This window comes from Vigna umbellata, chromosome 9, assembly GCF_029865625.1.
Source record: "Vigna umbellata cultivar VRB3 chromosome 9, Vumbellata_1.0, whole genome shotgun sequence".
Classification (NCBI taxonomy): Eukaryota; Viridiplantae; Streptophyta; class Magnoliopsida; order Fabales; family Fabaceae; genus Vigna; species Vigna umbellata.
Window position 1 is genome coordinate 32,833,972 of NC_142173.1, and position 22,914 is coordinate 32,856,885.

Here is a 22,914-nt window from a genome sequence, read left to right on the forward strand (position 1 = left end):
TAAAATCTTAAAACAATAATTTTATAAATATATTATTTAATTTTCTCATTTTAATGTAATATAATATTTAAACTCATACTTAAATTTTATAATATAATTTATCCAGATTAATCAAAAATCTAAATAATCACCATGTAACTAACTCAATAAATTAAATGATGAAATATAAAATTAAAATATTTAATTTAAATTAATTAAATCCAGAACAACCATGATCAAACCTACTGACTGCATATCTCTTAAATTGTCGCACATTTGTCCAAAGTTAACCAATGACATTTGGCAGTGGTTGTGTGGGGTTGTCTTATGATGCTTGTACGGAGTCTGAGGTGGTAATCAACAACACTCTGTTTTTTATTCATGTATAAATTCAACACGTGTAATCAGGTTTTCATTCAGTTACTTTCACCTCTTCGTACAAATTTCTGTTCAATAAGTTTTGTAATACATATGAAAATAAAAATTATAAATAAAGATAACTAAAAAATTAATATAGAAAAAAAGAACATTTTACTAAAAAAAATAATGTTATAAAGATTAGTAACTTAATAATTACATGTAATTGTATTTTTTTAACCTATTGATAAATTTATAATGAGTAAAAACTGAATTTAGTTACAATAGTGTATAAATGGCCTTTAACGCCATATACGTATAAATCACCGAAAATTCAACCTAAAAAATGATAGGTGATATTTTTATAAATAAAAAATCATTATAAAAGTCGATTTTTCTCGGGTCAGACGTCAAATCCTTTTTTAGACGTCGTGCTCCCCAAATCAGATGTCAAAAAGGTTCGAAAATATCTCATTTTGAGTGTAATATTAATTTTTTTTACGACATAGACGTCGGGCCCTAGATCAAACGTAAAAAAGGTTCGAAAATATCTTATTTTAAGCGTCAATGTTAATTTTTTTACGACATAGACGTCAGGGCCCCCAAATCAGACGTCAAAAAGGTCCAAAAATATCTCATTTTAAGCGTCAATATTAATTTCTTTTTGACATAAACGTCGGTGCCCCCAGATCAGACGTCAAATCCTCTGCCAGAAGTTGTAAAATCAGAATTGAAAGGTTACTTTTGTAGACATTAGACGTCGAACATAGCAAGGGCCAGCGTCTAATACACATTAGACGTTGAATCCCCTTCCCGAAACGTCAATAAGCTACGAAAATATCCCAAAAGTAGCGCCAAAATAGATCTTTTTACCAATTAGACGTCGGTTCTAGAGGGGGGTCGGCGTCAAATTCCCTTTTAAACCCCAAACACTAAGGATGCGAGCCTCACTTTCATTCGCGTTCGCTAGTTACGCATTCTCTCTCTGGCTGCTTCATCTTCTTCCTCTTCTTTCTCTCGTTCGCCATTAACGTTCATGTAAGTTTTCTTCCACTTTGCACAGTTTAAAATCATTTGGCACCGATTATATTACGTTTGGAACCCTTATCTTTAATTTGCATTGATTAAAATTCGTTTTCATTGACTTTTGATGCAATTCTTGGGTGCATTCTAGGACAACTGCGGCGGCGATTTTCGAACTGTTATTGTACGCGTTTTTCTCCTTACCTCACAGCAGCACCTGTCTACTTCCTCACCTTTACAGCGACCCAAAAATTGACGCATGTTGTTCTTACAACAACAGACCATACGTCAATTAAGGTCTATTATAAATGCAATAGACGTAAATTGACGTCTCTATTTTGTGTTAGTGTTACACTTTGAAGCACTAAATTGTTTTCTTTTTTATTATCCTGAGTTTGATTTTCCATATTTTCAAAAGAGTCAGATGCCTTGTATTGATTGACCCTTATACAGAGGCTGTGTTTTTGAATGTTTATAATTTCAATAACAAGAAAATTCATGTCTTAAAAGAGAATTTTATTTTAAAATTAACTTTTTTTAATAGAGACTAATATTTCAAAACTTTATCTAAAACTAATATAATTTTATTACAATATAAATATTTTGGTATAGAGTGTTACATCTTTTATGTACGGAGAAATCGAAGATAATTTAGATACATATTTTTTATATTTTAATATAATTTTTAAGAACAAGATTATAATAAAAATTTCAAATATTAGCATATATCAACCTGTTTCTTTGTTTTTAATTCAAAGTTTTCTTTCACAACAATTTTCCTAACAAAATATGGGAGTTACATAAAAAAAAACATTAAACAAATACGCGTATTGAATAGAGAGGAGTAAAATGGATAATATGAAAAAAAAAACATAAAATAACAGTCATAATTTTGAGTTGAAGATTGGATAAAATATATATAATTTGATTCATACATACCTGATTCAATCTAATACTCTCAACAATAATAGCTCCACTTGAAGATCCAATAGAAATGAATTCAAACATGAAATTATGAGCAACCATTGGCTTTCCTTTAACATAATTATTGCTACATATTCTAAATGATTGTATAAGAAAATGAGTTTCCAACAAAAAATCTTTTGAATGGATACATGGTACAATTACAGTACATAATGTTGAAGGTTCCTGTTGATGAAGTGGGTAACCAAGTCCAAGACACCCACCATGACCACAACCCTACCACCACATCACTTTCAAACATCCATGTTTTCCAACACTCTTCCTCATGGAATCTTTCAAACATCAATGCTCGTTTAATCATGCACCATCGACAAAACAAAGGTAAAATTAAACAACGAATTCCAAGACCCAATACATGCTTCGTTACATGTCTCAAAGAATTTGATTCGTATCATATCAAAACACCTTCCCTCTGTTTAGCTTCTACTATCACTGGTTGAAAATGTCACTCCCACAGTCACACTGAAAAAATATGACCACACTTTTCGTGGCTCTCATTCAAGTAATAAACTCTCCACTTTCTTTTGTCTCTCAGATGATTTTTTCTTTAAGAGAATTTAGTTCAAATAATCTGTTCTTAGAATATAGATTTCAGAAAATATTAAGTGGACATACTCGTCTGAGCCAGTCTTCAAACCTGAACACACACATAAGATTCCACACCGGTAAGATATTCTTCTCTTTGGGCTAAGTCCTCCAAATTTGCTTTTAATACCACTCCAAAAGGTTTCTTACCGATGAAGTATCTATGTGTATATAAACTCATGTCTATCTCTTATTTTATCCGATGTGTGACTTTGTTTGTACCCCAACAGTTTGCACCCACTTATATACTATTAATTGATCTTATCTCTAGTCGACATGAGACTTCCGACACATCTCCTCCCGCCATCTTGAATGTGAGATCAGACATTAATGGATGGTCTAATAGCAGCCCGATAGCGGGTGGAACAATATGCCCAACAAATTTCACTAGGATTGGCTTTAATCAGACTCTGATACCATTAGTGAACTTTAAACCTAACTCAATCCCACAAAATTGACTTGTAAGGTGATGTTTTGCACCTATTTATATACTATATATTGAGATTATGAGAAAATTGTATTTTGGCATTTTAGATATGTAAATATTTATGTGACAAGAAGTTCTCTTCGATTTTTTCATGAAATTTTCATAGAAGACTCTAGTTGTCGAATGCAGGGATTCAGATAACTAATCTGACAAGCATGTGTCCGTTTCATCAATGGTTGATGTAATTTTGGCACGTTTTGCACAACATTTTTTTAAGTCTTACATTGTAAAACTTATATACTGGAAATTTCTTTTATTAATATATAGATATCTTAAAGGTGAGACTATATATATACATTTTGAACATAAACTTAAATATTGATGAGTAGTGCTTAAGAATAAATCACATTATAGGTTAAACACACAATAAATATAAAATAAAATAGAATTTTAAACGAATTTCATTACGTACCAAAAAGGTCAACTTTTAAATTTAATTGTAAGATACAAATTATTTATATATTACAAATTTATCTTACCTTTAATAATATTCTACCTATCATTTTAATGTATTTTCAACAAAAATTTACAAATAATATTTTTGATAAACTATGTGTGGTTTGGGTGCTTCTAATTTATTTGTGATTATTATAATTACAATGTTATACTTCCTTATTGACCTTACAAAAGTAGCTCAACAAAAGAGACTTTGAATTCATCGATTTTAAAAATAAAATCTTTTACTATCTATATTAATGCAGCGTTAAAATTTCAACTAAACAAGTAAAAAATGTACAAACGCAGAAATGGATGAAAATTACATGCAACAAAAAGAAAAGAGAGATCGCATACAGTGGCCAAATGAGGAGGATGAAGTCTTTTTTTATTATCGTCATTGGAGCTATGAATCAAAGTCAAAGATGAAATATGAGACCATTGAAAATGACAGACAAATTTCCCAAGTGTGGAATTAAGGTTAAACCACACTTTGAATAATGTAATGAAGAGATTAATGACACTTAATTCGATATTTTGTAATATCTTAGATCAAGGTCATTTTGGTTGGCATTAGGAGAAAAGATAGTAATAATGAATAATGAAGTTTTTTTTGAATTAATATAAAAAATTAATGTCTATATTTTTTCTTATTACAAGCTTAGTGGTTTCATGAACTATTCAAAATATTTTACTCGTGTTAAGGATTAAAAAGTCCTAGTGATCCAACATTTGAGAAACTCAATTATGTTAAGTTAATTTATAGTTTAAAATATAAAATTTTAATTTTTAATTATTCCAATTGCAAATCACTTTATCTAAACAATTATTAATTTTTATAATTGTATTGCATGAACGTTCGGTCATTAATTAATTGAATAGTCAATTCCCTTGTATCCATAGATAGTTCTAAGAAATTAGATGACTTCTAGTGAAAAGATCGTGACCGATTGATAAATCAACTAATAAGTAATTAGGAGGACAAATTAAACACATTTATAAGTAAAATATGTTTATCAACTATTAGACTATAATTATGTCGAACGTTAATTGAAAGTCTATTTCAAAACCTATAAATATGAGTTTAAGATAAAAAGTAATATGATCGAATTTATTACACTATTGATAATTGAATGACCACCAAAAGGTCACCTACCGACTTAAGTATCAAATTAACTTTTATAAATAACCATACATTGTATAAGAAATAGTAAAAACTTCATTGGAACAATTTGAAGTTTGTTTGGAGTTTGATGTTCAAAACAATTAACATCGACCCGAACAATAATTGTTTAAAATAATTGATATTCTTATAATTAAAAGATTAATTACATTTTGGTAATTTTAAAAAGGACCATTTTATTATTTAAACACAGTATATATCCCATTAAGCTACATAGATTATGATAACATATCATTCTCTAGTTTATTATTTTAAAATTACAACTATAATTTGATTAGTCATTATACAGCTGCTTAATGAAAATTAATCAGTATTAAGGTAACTCTGACTTTGGCTCCTGAAAGCAATGTGATGAATGTGAAAGGAAATAAAAAAGGTGTTTCCAATAATATATAGGTGGGGACTGTTTCAAATAGTTGTCACATACTTTTTGTTGCTGTGATGGAAGATAGATCGTGCGGTGCAAGATGAATCATGTGGCCATCCATGCTGTTACATTCAATTCTCTCAACAAATTTCATTTTAACCCATGTCATATTATTTCTTTGCAAGATGACACCATAATAATAATAATAATAATTAGTGTGGTTAAAACTGATTATCTGTCTCAGTTTAACTCACCATTGTTAAGTTAATTGAACTCAACTTTCTTGTCACTAAATTGAAAAATTTAAAGTGAATCTTACTCACCACGGATTGACATATTAAAAGAGTTAATTAATTCACTCATTTAATTGTAATTTTATTTTTAATTAAAAGAATTATCGGTTTTTTTAACTCAAACCTAAATAAAAGAAACTCAAATCTAAATAAATGAAAAATTCTTAGATTATATTTATAATCAATTAAATATAATACAAAAAATATTACAAAATCTTCTCCACAAAATTTTCGATGAACCAAATTTAAAATTTACTCATATTAAAATTTTAAATATTTTTTTATTCAACTTTGTAATAGGTCGAAGTAACTCACGGTTCTGATTCATTTTAACAATAATAATAATAACGTGAATTTAATTTGTACTGTGATTAATATTATTTTTAATAAAAATTTTAACAAGTCTTTTATAAAATATTTAACTTTACATTTAAATTAGACTTAAATTTTCAATAATTTCCTTTTAAGTTTGAATTTCTTCGTATTAATCACGAGTATCTTTTATTTGTTTTGTACTTATCAATGTAACACGTTTGTTTTAATTTTTTTTATAAAAAAAAGCTTTCAATACAAAAGTCATACATTACTAGCTTTGCAGTTTATCATCGAGATAAACAATTAATTTTTAATACTATAAATAATCTTTTGAAAAATAGAATAAGAATAAAATATTAATAAAGTAATTCTAATCCAAAAACTTTGAAATAATGAATAAAAACACTCAACTTATTATATATATATATATATATATATATATATAAGTTAAACTCTTACTATAAATAATACTAATAAATTGTTATATAATTTTAGTTTCATCAGTAAATTATATGATAAAGTTTGTACCTTATTATATATTAATAATGATTGTGGGAATGGGTGAATATTTAGGTAATAATAGTTGAATATTATTACGTAAGAATAAGAAGGATGATAGATAGGATAGAGATAGGGCAAAGAAAGAGCAGTGGAATTCCGATAATATCCCTACTTCATAAAAGTGGTGCCACTGTTACCTTACAGACCCCTTTACCCAAAAAAAAAAAGTATAACCAAACCACTCCCATCGTACGGAACGCAAGTGGCCACTGCGAAACGAAACCTCTTGGATTCTTCCATACCTCTTTCAACGCCCAAACCACCCTCCAAATTCATTCTATTTACAATTCCTGCCACTCCCACACCCAACAAACACTTTAACAACCCAACACAACCTTCACACACAACCTTACAATGCAATACAACCCTTGCAAGAAAGAAACCTAAAACCAAAAAATTCAATTAAAAAAGTAATAATAGAGTTTCTTTTTCTTTCTCAGATCTGAGTTTCACAAATTTCACACTTCATCTGCTGATGGATATCTTTGGTTTTTGTTTTCGTTTTCGTTAATTCCTTCCGAGGAAAGAGGCTTTGATTTTGTGGAATTCCAATTTGGAGATCCTTTTCCTATTTTTGGTTCTGATTTTGGTGGAAAATGGAAAAGGTGGCGGCGCCTCCGATTCTGATGCAGCGGAAGCGCGATCTGTCGTACGGCGTCGTTGCGGGGAGTCCGAGCGAGAGCTGGAAGTGGGAGTGGGACAGCGTGCGGTTCGCGGGGAAGCCTCCGAGCGACGACGTCGTGTTCGAGGAGGAGAGCGTCGCGGCGGTGGCTCCTCTGCAGCTCAACCTCGCGGGGAGGGTGAGCGGCGGTGGTAACAAGAGAGTGCGCTCGGGGTCTCCCGGAACGGCGACGTATCCGATGTGTCAGGTGGATAACTGCAGGGAGGATCTGTCGAAGGCGAAGGACTATCACAGGAGGCACAAGGTGTGCGAGGCGCATAGCAAAGCCTCCAAGGCGCTTCTTAGCAACCAAATGCAAAGGTTTTGTCAGCAGTGTAGTAGGTTTCACCCGCTGTCCGAGTTTGATGAGGGGAAACGGAGTTGCCGCCGTAGACTCGCTGGACACAACCGCCGCCGGAGGAAAACGCAGCCGGAGGATGTTACTTCCGCCACGCAGGCCCCCGCCGCCGCCGTCGCAGCAGCAGCAAATTTGGAAATCTTCAACTTGTTGACTGCAATAGCGGGAGCTTCGCAGGGTGAGAATTATTTGTTCAATTGAATTTTAGTTTAATTGATTGATTGGTTTATACTTTTTTGTTGTTTTAAATAATTTAATTCTAGCTCAACTCAATTCGAACAATAATAAGTACATGTTAAAGAGTATTTATTTATTTCATAAGTATTTAGATTTATCTGGAATCTATGAAAAATCATTAATCATTAGGGTGTAATTGCTTCGTATTCGGTCAAAGTTAATCCTACAAAGCATTAAAAACAATGATTTAGGTTTCTTTTTCTGTAATTAGTGGATTTCGATCCTCACCCTAGGATCTAAGTTTCATAAAGAGGGTCTAATTCATTAATTTTTCGGATTACGAAAACTAAATTTATTTGCTTTGGTCTAAGGTCATCAGGCATGTGGACTAAGGTCGATATTGATTGGAAATTGAGGGATCTAACAAAATTTATTTTACCTAAATAAATAACTATATTTTCAAAATAAAAGTTGATAATCTAAAAAGTGATCAATAATTTCTTTATTTGGGTTTTGCAAAGACAATTACGATTTACTTTTATTTTCTTTTTAAAACGGCACGCACGGCTCTATCAGTTAAGAAAACAACTATTTTCTTTTCACAATAAACTGATGCGAAAATAATCTTAAGATAATAATTTAAATTTTTTGGAAGAAGTTATGCAAAAATAAAAGCAACTAATTATAGAAAATAATGGCTTGTTTATCCTGAAAATAACATAAAACCAGCATACTCTTGTTCATTAGGGCCTTTTCTTTCTAGTGTAAAACAAGCTTGCACTAATTTTGTTTGGGTTGTGATGATTATTATTTTCACGTGTAGGAAAATTTGAAGAAAGATCACAAGTTCCGGATAGAGAGCAGCTTGTGCAGATTCTCAACAGGATACCTTTGCCTGCGGATCTTGCAACCAAGTTGCGGGATGCTGGTAATGTCAACGGGAAAAAGGATCATGTACAATCGGAGACACCATCCTCCTATCACCATCATGATCAACTGAACCACACCCCAGCTGCCCCATTAACTATGGACTTACTTGGTGTTCTTTCCACGAGTCTGTCTGGGTCTGGCCCTGATGCCAATGCGTCCCCCTCTCAAAATCGTAGCTGCAGCAGTGATGGCGGTAGTGTTAAATCTAGGAGTAGTGCTGATCAGACGAGACAACAGCACTTCTTTTCAGTTGGCGGAGAAAGAAGCAGTAGCAGTTCCCAGTCTCCAGTTGAAGATTCAGACTGCCAGGAGGATGTTAGAGTTAATTTGCCGCTGCAACTCTTTAGCTCCTCCCCAGAAGAGGACAGCTTGCCTAAACTTGCATCTTCAAGAAAGTATTTCTCGTCTGACAGTAGTAACCCTGCAGAAGAGAGGTCACCATCGTCTTCTCCTCCTTCTCCTCCTGTTGTGGAGATGCAGTTTGATTTGCAGGGTGGTGCTACAGGTCTAAAGCCGGAGAGCATCTCTTCTGGAAGAGGAGTTAATTCAAACAAGGAAACTAGCCAAAGTCATAGTTGTAATATCTCTCTCGATCTATTTAAAGGGTCAAATAAAAGGATCCAACAACCTAGTTGGCTTCAAAGTGTTCCATTTCAAGCTGGGTATACATCTTCGGGCTCTGATCATTCACCTCCCAGTTTGAATTCAGATGCTCAGGTAGTTAGTTTGGAATTTTACTACCCTGTCTTCTTTTGTTTACGTAAGCTTTGCATTATCTGTACTGTCTTTAAGCTTACTTAGGTGAATAGTATTCTTGAATTGAATCTATTTTGTGGTTTTCCAACAGGATCGCACTGGTAGAATAATGTTTAAACTATTTGACAAGCATCCAAGCCATTTCCCAGAAACATTGCGAGCACAGGTGTTTACACTTTCCTTTGAAATTTGACATGGGGAAGTTATTTTTGTTATATCCTGTCAAATGTGCATATATGAATAACTTTTTTTTTTCTTTCTAGATTTACAGTTGGCTTTCTAATAGGCCATCCGACATGGAGAGCTACATACGGCCTGGTTGTGTGGTCCTATCACTTTATGCTTCAATGTCTTGTGCTGCCTGGGAGAAAGTTAGTGAACTGCTGTGATGTACATTTGCTGCTTTTATAATTCTATCTTGCTGATTGCTTTCATGTTGTGTTTATTTCAGCTAGAGGAAAACTTCCTCCAACATGTTCATTCTTTAATTCAAAATTCAGATTCTGACTTTTGGAGAAGTGGAAGGTTTCTAGTACATTCTGGCAGTCAATTGGCTTCACACAAAGATGGTGAGCATCATAACTATTTCTAATTTTTGACTGGGTTTAGCTCTTTAATTTTTTTTTAGATTGAATATTAATATGATCAGAGCTTTGCTATCGGGACTGTCGTTTTCTACATAGCTGGAATTTTGAATTAGATCCTTTTTGGTCTTGAAATTCCAGGGAAGGTACGCATATGCAAACCATGGAGAACGTGGAAGTCGCCAGAGTTGATATCTGTGTCCCCTTTGGCAATTGTTAGTGGACAGGAAACCTCTATTTCATTGAAGGGCAGAAACCTGTCAACTCCTGGCACAAAGTCAGTAAAGAATTTCCCCTATTTTTGGTTGTTGTAGTATGCTTCTTTCTGGTCTGTTTGCCTAATATTTGTCCTGAATTTTTGCAGGATCCACTGTACGGGTACTGGCTCTTACTCATCAGCGGAAGTCATCAGATCTTCATATCCTGGTGTGGTGTATGATAATATAAAGTTAAGTGGTTTTAAAGTTCAGGATGTTTCACCCGGTGTTGTGGGTCGCCTTTTTATTGAGGTATTTTTCTACATTCTCTAATCTTTGCACTTTATTACCCTAGCAAACTCTGCACTTGACGACACATGCATGTCTATAGCATTTTTTATGTTTGAATGTGGTGTATACTGATAAAAGTGTGACCTATTTTTATGATCAGATTGAAAATGGTTTCAAGGGTAACAGTTTTCCAGTGATAATAGCCAATGAGACCATTTGTGAGGAATTGAGACCACTTGAGTCTGAATTTAACGAGGAGGAAAAAATATGCGATGCCATTTCAGAAGAGCATGAACATCATTTTGGAAGGCCAAGATCAAGGGAGGAGGCTTTGCATTTTTTGAATGAGCTTGGCTGGCTGTTCCAAAGAGAAAGGTTCTCATATATGCATGAGGTTCCCTGTTATTCGCTTGACAGGTTCAAATTTGTACTCACATTTGCTGTGGAAAGAAACTGTTGTATGGTAGTCAAAACCCTTCTCGATGTACTGGTTGATAAACACTTGCAAGGGGAGTCGTTGTCAACAGGGTCAGTGGAAATGTTGAATGCAATCCAACTCTTAAATAGAGCAGTGAAAAGAAAGAACATAGGCATGGTTGATTTGCTCATTCACTATTCTTTACCAAACAAAAATAGTACATCCAGGAAATATGTATTTCCTCCTAATCTTGAGGGTCCTGCTGGTATTACACCCTTGCACTTGGCAGCATGCACGTCTGGTTCTGAGGGTGTAGTTGACTTTTTAACAAGTGACCCACAGGAGGTAAATGTTTTCTCTGTACTCCGTTGCTATGCCATTGGTTTCACCGAAGTAAGGGAAAAAAATTAATTGGTAACACATACCCAGGTTCCTGCAGTAGTTATTTTGGGTAAATATCATCTGCTCTCTATCTGGACGGCAGGTGGTACTGGGGATTTTTTGAACCTTGAGTTAATGCAGATCTCTCTGGCTTTGATGCGTCATTTGTTTGTTTTCTTTCTTTTGGGAAAGGGGGCAGGGGGAAATGGCAGATTGAAAATTAAAAAAGTAAAATAGTTGAATTACCATGCTACTTGTACGTTAGCATTATTTTCACCCTTAAATCAACTGTCTGATTGTATTTCTTGCGCTCCATTCCTTGTATTTTATTTTTAACTTGTGCTCTTGTGCTGCTACAGATTGGCTTGAAGTGCTGGGAATCCCTTGTGGATGCTAACGGGCAGACTCCACATGCGTATGCTATGATGAGGAATAATAACTCTTATAATGTGCTGGTTGCCCGTAAACTTGCTGATAGACGAAGGGCTGAAATTTCAGTAACAATTGAGAATGAGATAGAGCAAGCCTCTCTGAGGGTAGAGCTTAACCAAAAGCAAAGTAACCTACTCAAACGAGGTCAGAGTTCTTGTGCCAAGTGTGTGAGTGCAGAAATTCGCTACAACAGAAGATTTTCAGGTTCACACGGTTTGATTCACCGCCCCTTTATTTATTCAATGCTAGCCGTTGCTGCAGTTTGTGTATGTGTTTGTGTGTTCTTCCGTGGACGCCCTTTCGTAGGCTCAGTTGCTCCCTTCAGTTGGGAAACCCTGGATTTTGGCACAATGTAATGCTATTGGTATTGGAGATTCGGATAGAAAGGAAGTGGAAGGCGTAATAAACCAGGTGGGAAACCCAATTGATACCTTTTTCCTCTCGCATGGAAAAACTGCTTCTGTGGGGAAATGCGGGATTTTGTGACAAGAGCCTAATATAAACATATCGTGTGGTGATGTAGAGTTGTGGAGGTGTTTGGCAGGTCAAAAAACAAATTAGGACTGCCTTGTGTATAGATTCTGACTTGAATGCTGCATCATTGTGCCGAGTTTTAAGGATATGACAAGCTATACCTGAATGTTCCATCTGTTGGTGTTGGAAACTCAGTTAGAAAAGTCTTCAGCTTTTTTGGCCAGATAAAACCTGACAACCCCCAATTTAAAGTTGGAATGGAACGGTGAATATAGCCACAAGAAAGCAGTAAGCATTCGGAATAAAGAGAACTTTGGTGAGTAAATGTTGGTTGTTCGTTGTGAGGTCAATACTTAGGGGTTCATTGCCTCCTTCCCAACGGTAAACCACAAAAAGTTCCATGCTTTTATTTTTTTTCTTTCCCTTAATTGTTCTGTTATTTTAAATCAAAATCACTAGTCTAAGTTATTCTGATGCATAAGTTTCGATACTGTAAAGTTTGATTTGAGGGTACTGATCATAGGGCTGACCATACAATATGATTAAAAAGTGTAACATATTTCAAGTTGTATCTAATTTAATTCACGTTTCAGATTCGTTTTCTATTTGCTCCTAGAGTCTAGATTGTTTGGGTTCTTATGCGGATGCATCCTCTTCACCCTGCGTCACTCTTCCAACGCAAGACATTCAAGAAGTGGTATGCTTTACTAGTCAAATAGTGTGTTTTTATGCAGTGTTTCTTTTCTGACTCGTTGCTTCTGGGTGAGATTTAATTAACTGATAACACGAGCTTTAACTAAAGCATTGTATGCATAAGAAAATCTTGAAATTCTACATTAGATTTCAGACACTGTTTGAAGCAGAATTTAGGCCAACTACCCATGAAAATGGGATCGGCGTTCTACGTAAAGTGCCTTGGAATGTGAGACGCGTAAAACCGTCATACTATCCATGCAATGGGTTCACAGTACCTTACCTCACCTTTTTGGAGTATCCTTTGACCAGTTTTTTGGACAGTGGCACATGATGTGAGATCAAGGGTCCATTGATTTATTACCAAAATTAATTTAACTTACTGTGAGATGTGATTTATTGTAAAATTTATTACTAAGATTAATTTCAATACATATTATTGTTTTGTAAAATATGAAACGAACAAGTACTTGTTCTTAACTTAGTTCCGACTTCTAAGCGACTATTGTGTATATCGTATCGATTGGTCTTTGGAGCTTGAAAATCTGTTTTAGATGTGAAAAGGGGAAAGTTTTCGACTTCATCGTATGAACATTTGATTTGGTGGTATATATTTTTTAGTCATGGGTGACTTTAGACTTGTTCCAATGTAATTGAATCGATTGTGACTGATCGCAGTAACTTGGACCTATAATTCAAAGTTGTCCAACAATGAGTTTGGACTGATAGTCCGAAACAGAGAATTGCTTGAGTTGCGTTGAGAAAATTGGATGGCAGATATATGCACATCCAAACATGCCATAAGAGGGAACTGATTTCAATTTGGAGACTGGAAGCATGCATGTTTATTGGCGGACACTACCATGTTTCCTCAACGTTGCATTGTTTATTTGACCAAACAACTGTGAATAAAATTACTAAAGGCAATTGAAATTGTAACAGAATGTTTTATAAATATAGAGGATGGCTACAGGAGAGAGGGGACAGTTTTTTGAGAATATTAAATTCCATTAACTTGGAAATTGATAGTTTACCTAAATTCTATTTTATTTCTTGACTAGAACGTAAATCATTTAAAAGACCAACTTGTTTAGGCAAAATAAAAGTATTTAAAAAAGAGGCAAAATAAAAGAAATCAATTTAAAATATGTAAAATTATTAATTCCTTTTATTGTTATTCTTAACTTGTCTAGATATTAGATTATCCAGGTTTTGAATTAAAAAAAAAAACATTAAATGAAATATCATTCAAAATGAAATATTGTTTTACATAAACAGTGTTCAAGAGAAATATACTTTGGAACATCTAGATGAAAACAAAATTAAAATAATGTTTTTTTAGATTATACTAGATTATAGGACAATTTTATAAACAACGAAGCGTTTCTATTAAAGAATCATTTAATAGATAACGTGTTACCAACAATGTTATACAAATAATTGAAGCTTAATATATTTTTATAAAGAAAACATGATAAACACTGTAAATCATAAACAACTTTTGCATATAAGCACTTAATGTTTTGTATCGTCTCATAATTATATGCTTTGTTAAATAATGTGTTTATTAATGAATTGAAAAATGATAAAATGTTTAAGTTTAACGTTTATCAATGTTCAAAATATTTAATACATGTACGATAAAGTATTTCAATGCTTGTATACCTTGTTCTTGATATTTGTGTAGATTATAGAAGTAGAAAGACTTGATAAGAATCACTACACTCAAGATAAAAACGTTGAGAGATATGAAGAATATTTTGGGCATGCTTCCTTTGAAAACTTCTCTTTTGAGCTAAAGTACAAGCTATGTTTTGATAAAGGCTATGAAAAAGCATTGTACCTTTGTAAAGTAAAACTGAACGTGACTTTCATATACTATCAATTTTACATAAAGTCAACCCCTCTTTAACGAAATTTTTTCAAAAAAAGATATGAATAAATGAATTAACTTTACAAGAAGGACAATATAAAGAATTTTTGAATGTTCGCACAAGTTTTTGTTACTCTGTTCATATATTGTCTCAAGCTAAATTTTTTAAGAGAAAGAATCTTAGTACTTACAAGTTTGACGTCGTTGCTACATTTTGATGTCAAGTTTTGTGAAAATTTGAAAGAGAATGATAAGAGTGTTGATACAATTTCTAAAATTTTAAAAGGAAAATTAACATCGGACATCCTCACAACAAAGTCAATCTGAACAAAGTATTTACAAAATTGTTATTGTACTTTTTAACATCGAACTTTACTACTTATGAGTGAACGATGCTATAAATTCTATGACGATGCCATAAACTCTTTTTATAGTAATGCTTGACTCTTCTAAATGAATAGTTTAACATGAAGAGACATGAGTCATGCTCTAGAGGTTTTAAGTAATTATAACATTACTACTTATAGTATCACGAAGAAAACATTAATAAAAAAAGAAAACTTAATTTCATTTGTAAAGTTTTCGATTAGATATTTCTTTTAAGATATACAAACTTAGTTCTTTTTATCAAATTTGCAAAACATCCTTAAGTTTCACGTGATTTTAAATAACATATAAATAATACACTTATCACATCATTTTCTTAAAGATAATTTTGAAATTTGTTACATTTTAAAATATCAAGTTCTTTTTGTTGAAACAGTGATAATGCGGGTTGAATGGTCCCATTTTGACTTGTTCTACATTTGGTCTACATAAAAATATTTTATTTTCTACATAAAAATATTTTATTTTCAATTTATTATTTTTAATTAATAAGAGTAATGCATTGAAAAAAAAACAGTTTTAACATAACCAATGGAAAGTGTTAAATTAAAAGGTTCTCTTGGCGCGAGAAGTGAAGAAAAAGAAAAAATGGAGGATGAAGAGTGAAGTTACAGAGTTCTCATGATCAGAACAGTGTATGATACAAAGCTATTGAGGCTTGTAGCGCTACATGGCAAGGCCAAAAGTATCACCCACTGCTTCTATTCCACTCATTTCCATCACCAAGATGCGTTCGATTCCTATTCCTACGCCACCATGCTCCAACAAGCTATCCAAAATCGCAACCCCAACTCAGGGAAGAGCTTCCACTGCCACATTCTCAAGCGAGGCGCCCCTTTGGACCTTTTCGCCCAAAACGTTCTTCTCAATACTTACGTCCACTTCCACTCCTTCGATGACGCCACCAAACTGTTCGATGAAATGCCTCTCATTAACACTGCCTCTTTCGTCACCTTGGCTAATGGCTTCTCCAGTTCAGGCCAATTTCATCACGCCCTTCACTTGCTTCTCAGGTACGCATCTTCACGATTCCAGTTGCTAGTTAGTTAGTTAGGTCGCTAGTCACCAGTTAGGAAGTTTGCTGCTTGCTAGTGGGGTCCTTAGTAAATCAATCCAATAAAAAATAAAGGACCCCATAAACCCCCATAACCGGAACTTTATTTTTACTGCATTGATTTCGGATTTTTTGTAAAATTTTTTTAATGCATGTTATTTGTGTGAATTATCATTGATTTGTTGATGACTCACAGAATCACTCCTGAGTTTATATAATTCATGTTTTCATTTTTAAATTTTCGTCGCAATTTATATTTTTTATGAAATTATATTTAATTATAGATAGTTTTTGGTAATTGTTTGAGTGTGACTATGAATATTATTATCAAACTGCATAAGTTTATTTTAATAGTATATTTGTAAGGGTTTATACTACTATTGGACATGTAATGACTTATAGACGATGAGATGCTTTGAGTGGCATGGTTGGTCTGGTTTGATCTCTGGTATGTGTGTATAGAAAAAACATTTGTTGGGAGAGGTTAACCCCGTAAATGAGTCTTAATATCTCAAGGATTAGTCCTTGGTCCGCACCGAGGGATTCCCTAATTCACCCAAAAGACCCTGATATTTGCAATCCAAGTGGCTTTATGGATTAAATTGAATGTGAAGGTTTTTCTTTTCGAAGATGATTCAATCCAATTGATGAACACAGGTTGTTCAGAGAAGGATACGAGGTGAACCAGTTTGTTTTCACGACACTTCTCAAGTTGCTGGTGAGAATGGAGCTGGCTGATACATCTTGGAGTGTGCATGCATATGTTTATAAGCTTGGTCATCACTCTGATGCGTACGTTGGGACTGCACTACTTAGTGCCTATGCTGTCTGTGGAAATGTTGGTGCTGCACGTGCAGTTTTTGATGGCATTTGTTGTAAGGACATGGTGTCTTGGACTGGAATGGTAGCTTGCTATGCTGAGAATTATTTCCATGAGGATGCATTGCTACTTTTCTGCAAGATGAGGACTATGGGGTACGCACCAAATAATTTTACGATTTCTGCTGCGCTGAAGTCCTGTCTTGGTCTAGAAGCATTTAAGGTTGGGAAAAGTGTTCATGGATGTGCTTTGAAAGCGTGTTATGATAGGGATCTTTATGTTGGTACTGCGTTGCTAGAGCTGTATGCCAAGTCTGGAGAGATTGCTGAGGCACAGCGGCTTTTCGAGGAAATGCCCAAAGATGATCTTATTCCATGGAGTCTCATGATAGCGCGATATGCTCAAAGTGAAAATAGTAGGGAGGCTTTGGAGTTGTTTTGTCGAATGAGGCAATCATCTGTTGTCCCTAATAATTTTACTTTTGCTAGTGTGCTGCAAGCTTGTGCGTCTCTGGTTTCGTTGAATTTGGGAAAACAAATTCATTCTTCTGTACTGAAAGTGGGTCTTGACTCAAATGTGTTTGTGTCAAATGCCCTCATGGATGTTTACGCCAAGTGTGGTGAAATTGAAAACTCTGTCAAATTATTCATTAGGTCGGAAGAGAAAAACGAGGTAACTTGGAATACTATAATTGTTGGTTATGTTCAGTTAGGGGATGGGGAGAAAGCTTTAAATTTATTTTCAAACATGCTTGGATATGATATACAGCCAACAGAAGTGACATACTCAAGTGTTCTGCGTGCCTCTTCCAGTTTAGTTTCATTAGAGCCAGGGCGTCAAATTCATTCCTTAACCATCAAAACCATGTATAACAAGGATAGTGTGGTTGCAAATTCTTTGATAGACATGTATGCTAAATGTGGTAGAATTGATGATGCCAGGCTAACATTTGATAAGATGAATAAACGAAATGAAGTTTCGTGGAATGCTATAATCTGTGGTTATTCTATGCATGGCTTGAGTACGGAGGCTCTAAACTTATTTGATATGATGCAAAAAACCAATTGTAAACCAAATAAACTCACTTTTGTTGGTGTCCTTTCTGCATGTAGCAATGCAGGGTTGTTAGACAAAGGACGAACTCATTTTAGGTCAATGTTACAGGATTATGGCATTGAACCATGCATAGAACATTATACTTGCATGGTTTGGCTTCTTGGAAGATTAGGCCAATTTGATGAAGCAAAGAACCTCATTGGAGAAATTCCATTTCAGCCCAGTGTTATGGTGTGGCGTGCACTGCTTGGTGCTTGTGTTATCCATAAGAATCTTGATCTAGGTAAGGTTTGTGCAAAGCACGTACTTGAGATGGAGCCCCATGATGATGCAACTCATGTACTTCTGTCAAACATGTATGCCACTGAAAGGAGATGGGACAGAGTTGCTTCTGTTAGAAAAAACATGAAAAGGATAAAAGTAAAAAAGGAACCAGGATTAAGCTGGGTTGAGAACCAAGGTGTAGTTCATTATTTCACTGTCGGAGACACCTCTCATCCCGAAATTAAACTAATATATGCAATGCTTGAATGGTTAAACAAGAAAAGCAGGGAGGCAGGGTATGTTCCTGATTGTAGTGTTGTTCTGCTTAATGTGGAGGATGATGAAAAGGAACGTCTCTTGTGGGCGCACAGTGAAAGACTGGCACTGGCTTTTGGACTGATACATATTCCACCTGCATCTTCTATTCGTATCATTAAAAATCTTCGGATTTGTGTAGATTGTCACGCTGCTATAAAGTTGATATCAAAAATTGTGAAGCGAGAAATTGTTATCAGAGATATAAACCGGTTCCATCATTTTCAGCATGGCATTTGCTCCTGTGGTGACTACTGGTAACTGACTTAGTCAAGCAGCGCTTAGATAGTGATTATATATATCTTTAATCTCTTTGAGTAAGATCAATTCTGTCTTTTAGACAAGATTAGTTTATCTCTTAGAATAGTTTTATCTTTTAGATAACATTCTATTTGTATATATGGGGGAATTACAGTTCACGTTGTTGTCTTCTGTGCATTATGCAGAATTATTACATTCAAACTAGTGCAAGTTAAAGCAAGCAAATTTTCACATCTATTATAAATAAATTTAAATTATAATATATAAAAGGGGTAAATTTCCCTTATTAAACGAATTTGATGAGATTAATCTCACTTAATGATGATATTAGAGTCTCTTAATAATACATGATAAAAGACTTAGTTTATTTTTTAAAATTTTCAAAAGGATATAAAACTATTTTATTTCTAAAATACTATTTTTTGGGATTTTAATTAAGCATTTAGAAGTAGAAATGTTGGTGATATGCAACTGAGTGCAATGAAAGGGACAAGACTTGCATGGAAGGTATTTGAAGAGAGAGTTCCATGAAAGGTCAATTTGTCTTAAAGGGGAATCCTACCACTGAATGGACCATAGACATTTGGTTCTTTTCAAGAAAGAAAAGGAGACAAACCGAGCATGTATTCTTCAAATGTATTCATATTGTTCTATTTTCCAAAGAATTTATGCTTGCTTTCGTGTGGAGATAACATTCTATAACATTGCAAAGAAAGTATAATATCTTGGACAGATAATATATGATTTATCATAAGTGCTCATCACTTCTGTTTTCATGTATTCATTAATTAAAGTTTTTTCCTGATAGGATTTAGAAAACCTATTAATTAATTGGGTGAAGCATCATTTGTGTAAAGGCACAACTATCTCTTATAATGATTTTTCCTCCATGAAAAAAAAGTGTTAATAAAGTTATTGAATAAATAAATATATAATAAAAATGACAAATCATGCAATATTTATATATGAAATCTTACAACTTACATACATATAACAATCACTTGAATTTACTGAAACACTAGCCTACCCACCTTTTAGAATTCCCCTCCACAAACCAACAAAATATACACAGAATCGACACTATTTGCATCAATCAATACTATACAATTATTTTTTTTTTCCTATATGAAAAAAATAGCCTACATTGAATGTATCTAGAAAATTAGGAATAGGTTATCTTTTTTCCACTTTTGCATTTCAGAGGGAGACACATTCTAGAAAAACAAATATTGTAGCATAAATATTTTCTTGTGTGCTTTTATCTTTTCCCAAACGTGTCAGAGGAAACTTGAAATAGATTCATCCCTGAAACAGTATACAAGAGAAAGGTCAGAACACTAAATTTGACTCACTTTCTCTTATTTACAAACAAAAATTATATTTTGAAACATATAATTTTTTTATATTCATAAATTTTACTTTTTTCTTTTTAAAAAATTATAAAAATTCACTTTTTTAAAACTATTTTATCCTTATTAAATATGTGAAATGAATTTCTATATGTATCATGCTACTCTGTGGTTCATTTACATAGTGTTAAAGAAAATTTCACCTGATATGTCACGCACTTTTTAAAGAGTTAGTACTATATATTTTTGTCATAAATTGGATAAGAGAAAATTAATTCATTCCTATTTCAAATATTTATATATCATATATTGTACTCAGTTTCAAATGCTTATATCATATATTTCCCTTCTATTCGTCATTCACTACATATCATAATAATAAGAAAATACATAAACAAAAAAAAAACTATGAAATTAGTAGAAGAAAAGGTGGTTTAATTATACTTATCTTAAAAAAATCAATTAAATAGAAAAAAAAATTCAGATACAATATTACAAAAGGGTTTTTCTTAAATTAAATTAAAAGTTTGTAGAGAAAAATAAGTAAAAGAGAGAAGAAGAAAATTAAAAAATGAAAAATGTAGTAGAAGGGGAATGATACTAACTTTTTTTGTTGGGGGAGTAATGGATTATCTGTAACGTGGTTTGGGGCTAGCATTAGCGGGGGAAACAGTGTTTCCTTTGGCAATGTTCTGGACAAGCACATCGCCGACGCTTTCTCCGATGCCCTCAACCAGTCCTCCGATGAACTCAATCACCACCTGGGAGGCAACGCGGGCGGCGGCGGCGAGCACGCTGGGCTTCTGCGGCGGCCTGATGCCGTTGGCGAGGAGGCCGTTGATCTTGGTCTTGGCGCAGGCGGCGTGGAGGTGGTAGTCGCAGACGGTGCAGCGGTATACCTTGCCGGACCTTCGCTTCTTGCACTCGGCGCAGACGAAGGAGGAGGGGTCGACGGCGGCGGAGGAGGCGGTGGGGAGGATCTTGAGAGTGTGGGGATGGGAAGGGAAGTCGATCTCGGTGTTGAGCATGGCGCAGCATGGATGCATCTGGAAGGCGCAGGCGGTGCAGAGGAAGGCGAACCCCTTCGTCGGTTTCCCACACACGTCGCACTTCACTTTCCCTCCCATTCCACTTTTTCCTGTAACACGTTCACCATGCAATAATACTAATTTAATACAAAAATTTTAAAGTTTTAAATACTTAATTATATAAAAGAATTTAATGAAAGATAAATTAAAATATCAAAATTCATGAATATTTAAAATTTAATTAATCTAAACTTAAAGTTGATTTCATGATATGATTGAGATCTATTAAGTCTATCATCTTCATTTATCTACTCAAACATTAATTGTGTTGATTTTGAAAAACTGAATTAAGGTGAACCTACACTTCTAATAAATATTTCACTTTTTAAACTTTCTCTTATTATATTTTTCCATCGAGATATAATATATAACAATTGATTTCACTCCAAATGGTATTTTTAACCATCAATTTGTGAAGTTTGTCTAGAAAAAAAATGTTAATAAATATTTGTAATAAAAAGTATTTTTCTCCACAATCTATAAATCAGTGTTTATAATTTATTTTTGTTAGTTTCTCCAAAGAAATCTTATTTCTAATTCATGTATTAACTAAATGCTCATGGAAAAGCATTTTGTAGTTTTTAAATATATGTAATTGCATTGACACGCATCCAATTGTTTTGGGATGTCTTTATTACCTGCTAGTGTCATATATGTCAATTTTTATGACAAGAAATTATCCAAATTATCATATTCATTGAATAAATGATTCCAAGATTTTAAGATTGTCATATATATATATATATATATATATATATATATATTATATATATATATATATATATATATATATATATGCACCACTCTTTTAAAGTGATTTTTCTTTTCGAAAAACTATAAAATTCATTTTTCTAACCATTTTATCTAATAAGATGCGTCAAACAAACGTGAATATAATCATATAATTGTCCAATTAACAAAATATTCTTTAAATATGAAAATTTTTAAATATGAAATTTTTTACATCAATTATAGATAATAATCGGTTATATGATATATATATATATATATAATTAGGAATTAATTTTACAAAACTATTTTATCAAATAAAATGTTTATATTTGTTTATGTACTCTAAATTAGTCGTATTTTTAGTCGACGTAGTATATTTGTTTATGTACTATAAATTGGTCGTATTTTGAATGGAAGAAAATGGATTACCTGGTTTGGAGTGGAACAAGAGAGAATGTTGAGAGTGAAAGGGGTGTGCCTTGAGAGTGGGAGGAGCCAAGGCACAGAAATCATGCATCTGAAACTCACATTGTTGGCAAACGAACCTCTTTCCAGAGCCATATTCCTTGCAGCCTACACAGTTGAAGAGGTCAGGGAGATCCACCATTGAAAGAGGGTGCTGAGGATGGCTGAAGTGAACAATTTCCTCTCCAAATATCAGCTGTGGAGAGGTTGGAAACTCCACAGAAGGAGGAGGTGAATTTTTTGTCACAAACCCTGTCGAATATTGCTCACTGGGTGCTGTGAATTGGTGCTTTTCCATTTCTGATGAACACTTTTCAAGCCTATAGCTT

The 22,914-nt window shown here is 33.6% G+C and overlaps 3 protein-coding genes across 3 annotated transcripts in view; 2 read left to right on the plus strand and 1 right to left on the minus strand.

The window, feature by feature from the left end:
• Window positions 1-6,920: 6,920 nt before the first annotated feature.
• Window positions 6,921-12,833, plus strand: LOC148193285 (squamosa promoter-binding-like protein 14). The gene is made up of 9 exons (XM_088098455.1): window positions 6,921-7,766; window positions 8,589-9,412; window positions 9,543-9,617; window positions 9,715-9,822; window positions 9,903-10,020; window positions 10,177-10,312; window positions 10,400-10,544; window positions 10,684-11,286; window positions 11,682-12,833. Exons 1-9 carry the CDS (start codon window positions 7,166-7,168, stop codon window positions 12,108-12,110), a joined length of 3,039 nt encoding a protein of 1,012 aa, XP_087954581.1. The 5' UTR covers window positions 6,921-7,165; the 3' UTR covers window positions 12,111-12,833.
• A 2,838-nt stretch (window positions 12,834-15,671) lies between these two features.
• LOC124835686 (putative pentatricopeptide repeat-containing protein At5g13230, mitochondrial) lies at window positions 15,672-19,176 on the plus strand. Its single transcript, XM_047310654.2, has 2 exons — window positions 15,672-16,194; window positions 16,893-19,176. Exons 1-2 carry the CDS (start codon window positions 15,803-15,805, stop codon window positions 18,949-18,951), a joined length of 2,451 nt encoding a protein of 816 aa, XP_047166610.2. The 5' UTR covers window positions 15,672-15,802; the 3' UTR covers window positions 18,952-19,176.
• A 705-nt stretch (window positions 19,177-19,881) lies between these two features.
• LOC124835691 (protein VACUOLELESS GAMETOPHYTES) overlaps window positions 19,882-22,914 on the minus strand; it is a 3,275-nt gene continuing 242 nt past the window's right edge. The window contains exons 1-3 of the mRNA XM_088099547.1: window positions 22,550-22,914; window positions 20,906-21,438; window positions 19,882-20,256 (exon numbers count right to left, since the gene is read on the minus strand). The exon at window positions 22,550-22,914 is cut by the window's right edge and continues 242 nt beyond it. Of these exons, the coding sequence (XP_087955673.1) occupies window positions 20,930-21,438; window positions 22,550-22,914 (874 nt within the window). The 3' untranslated portion in view covers window positions 19,882-20,256; window positions 20,906-20,929. The remainder of the gene's footprint in view (window positions 20,257-20,905; window positions 21,439-22,549) is intronic.

Bases quoted from the DNA above. Each gene is read 5' to 3' on its own strand.
- LOC148193285 (XM_088098455.1), top strand. From the start codon at position 7,166: ATGGAAAAGGTGGCGGCGCCTCCGATTCTGATGCAGCGGAAGCGCGAT. The intron at 9,823-9,902 runs GTTAGTGAACTG...TGTTTATTTCAG, and splicing joins CTTGTGCTGCCTGGGAGAAA to CTAGAGGAAAACTTCCTCCA. The intron at 10,313-10,399 runs GTCAGTAAAGAA...GAATTTTTGCAG, and splicing joins CTGTCAACTCCTGGCACAAA to GATCCACTGTACGGGTACTG.
- LOC124835686 (XM_047310654.2), top strand. From the start codon at position 15,803: ATGATCAGAACAGTGTATGATACAAAGCTATTGAGGCTTGTAGCGCTA. The intron at 16,195-16,892 runs GTACGCATCTTC...TGATGAACACAG, and splicing joins GCCCTTCACTTGCTTCTCAG to GTTGTTCAGAGAAGGATACG.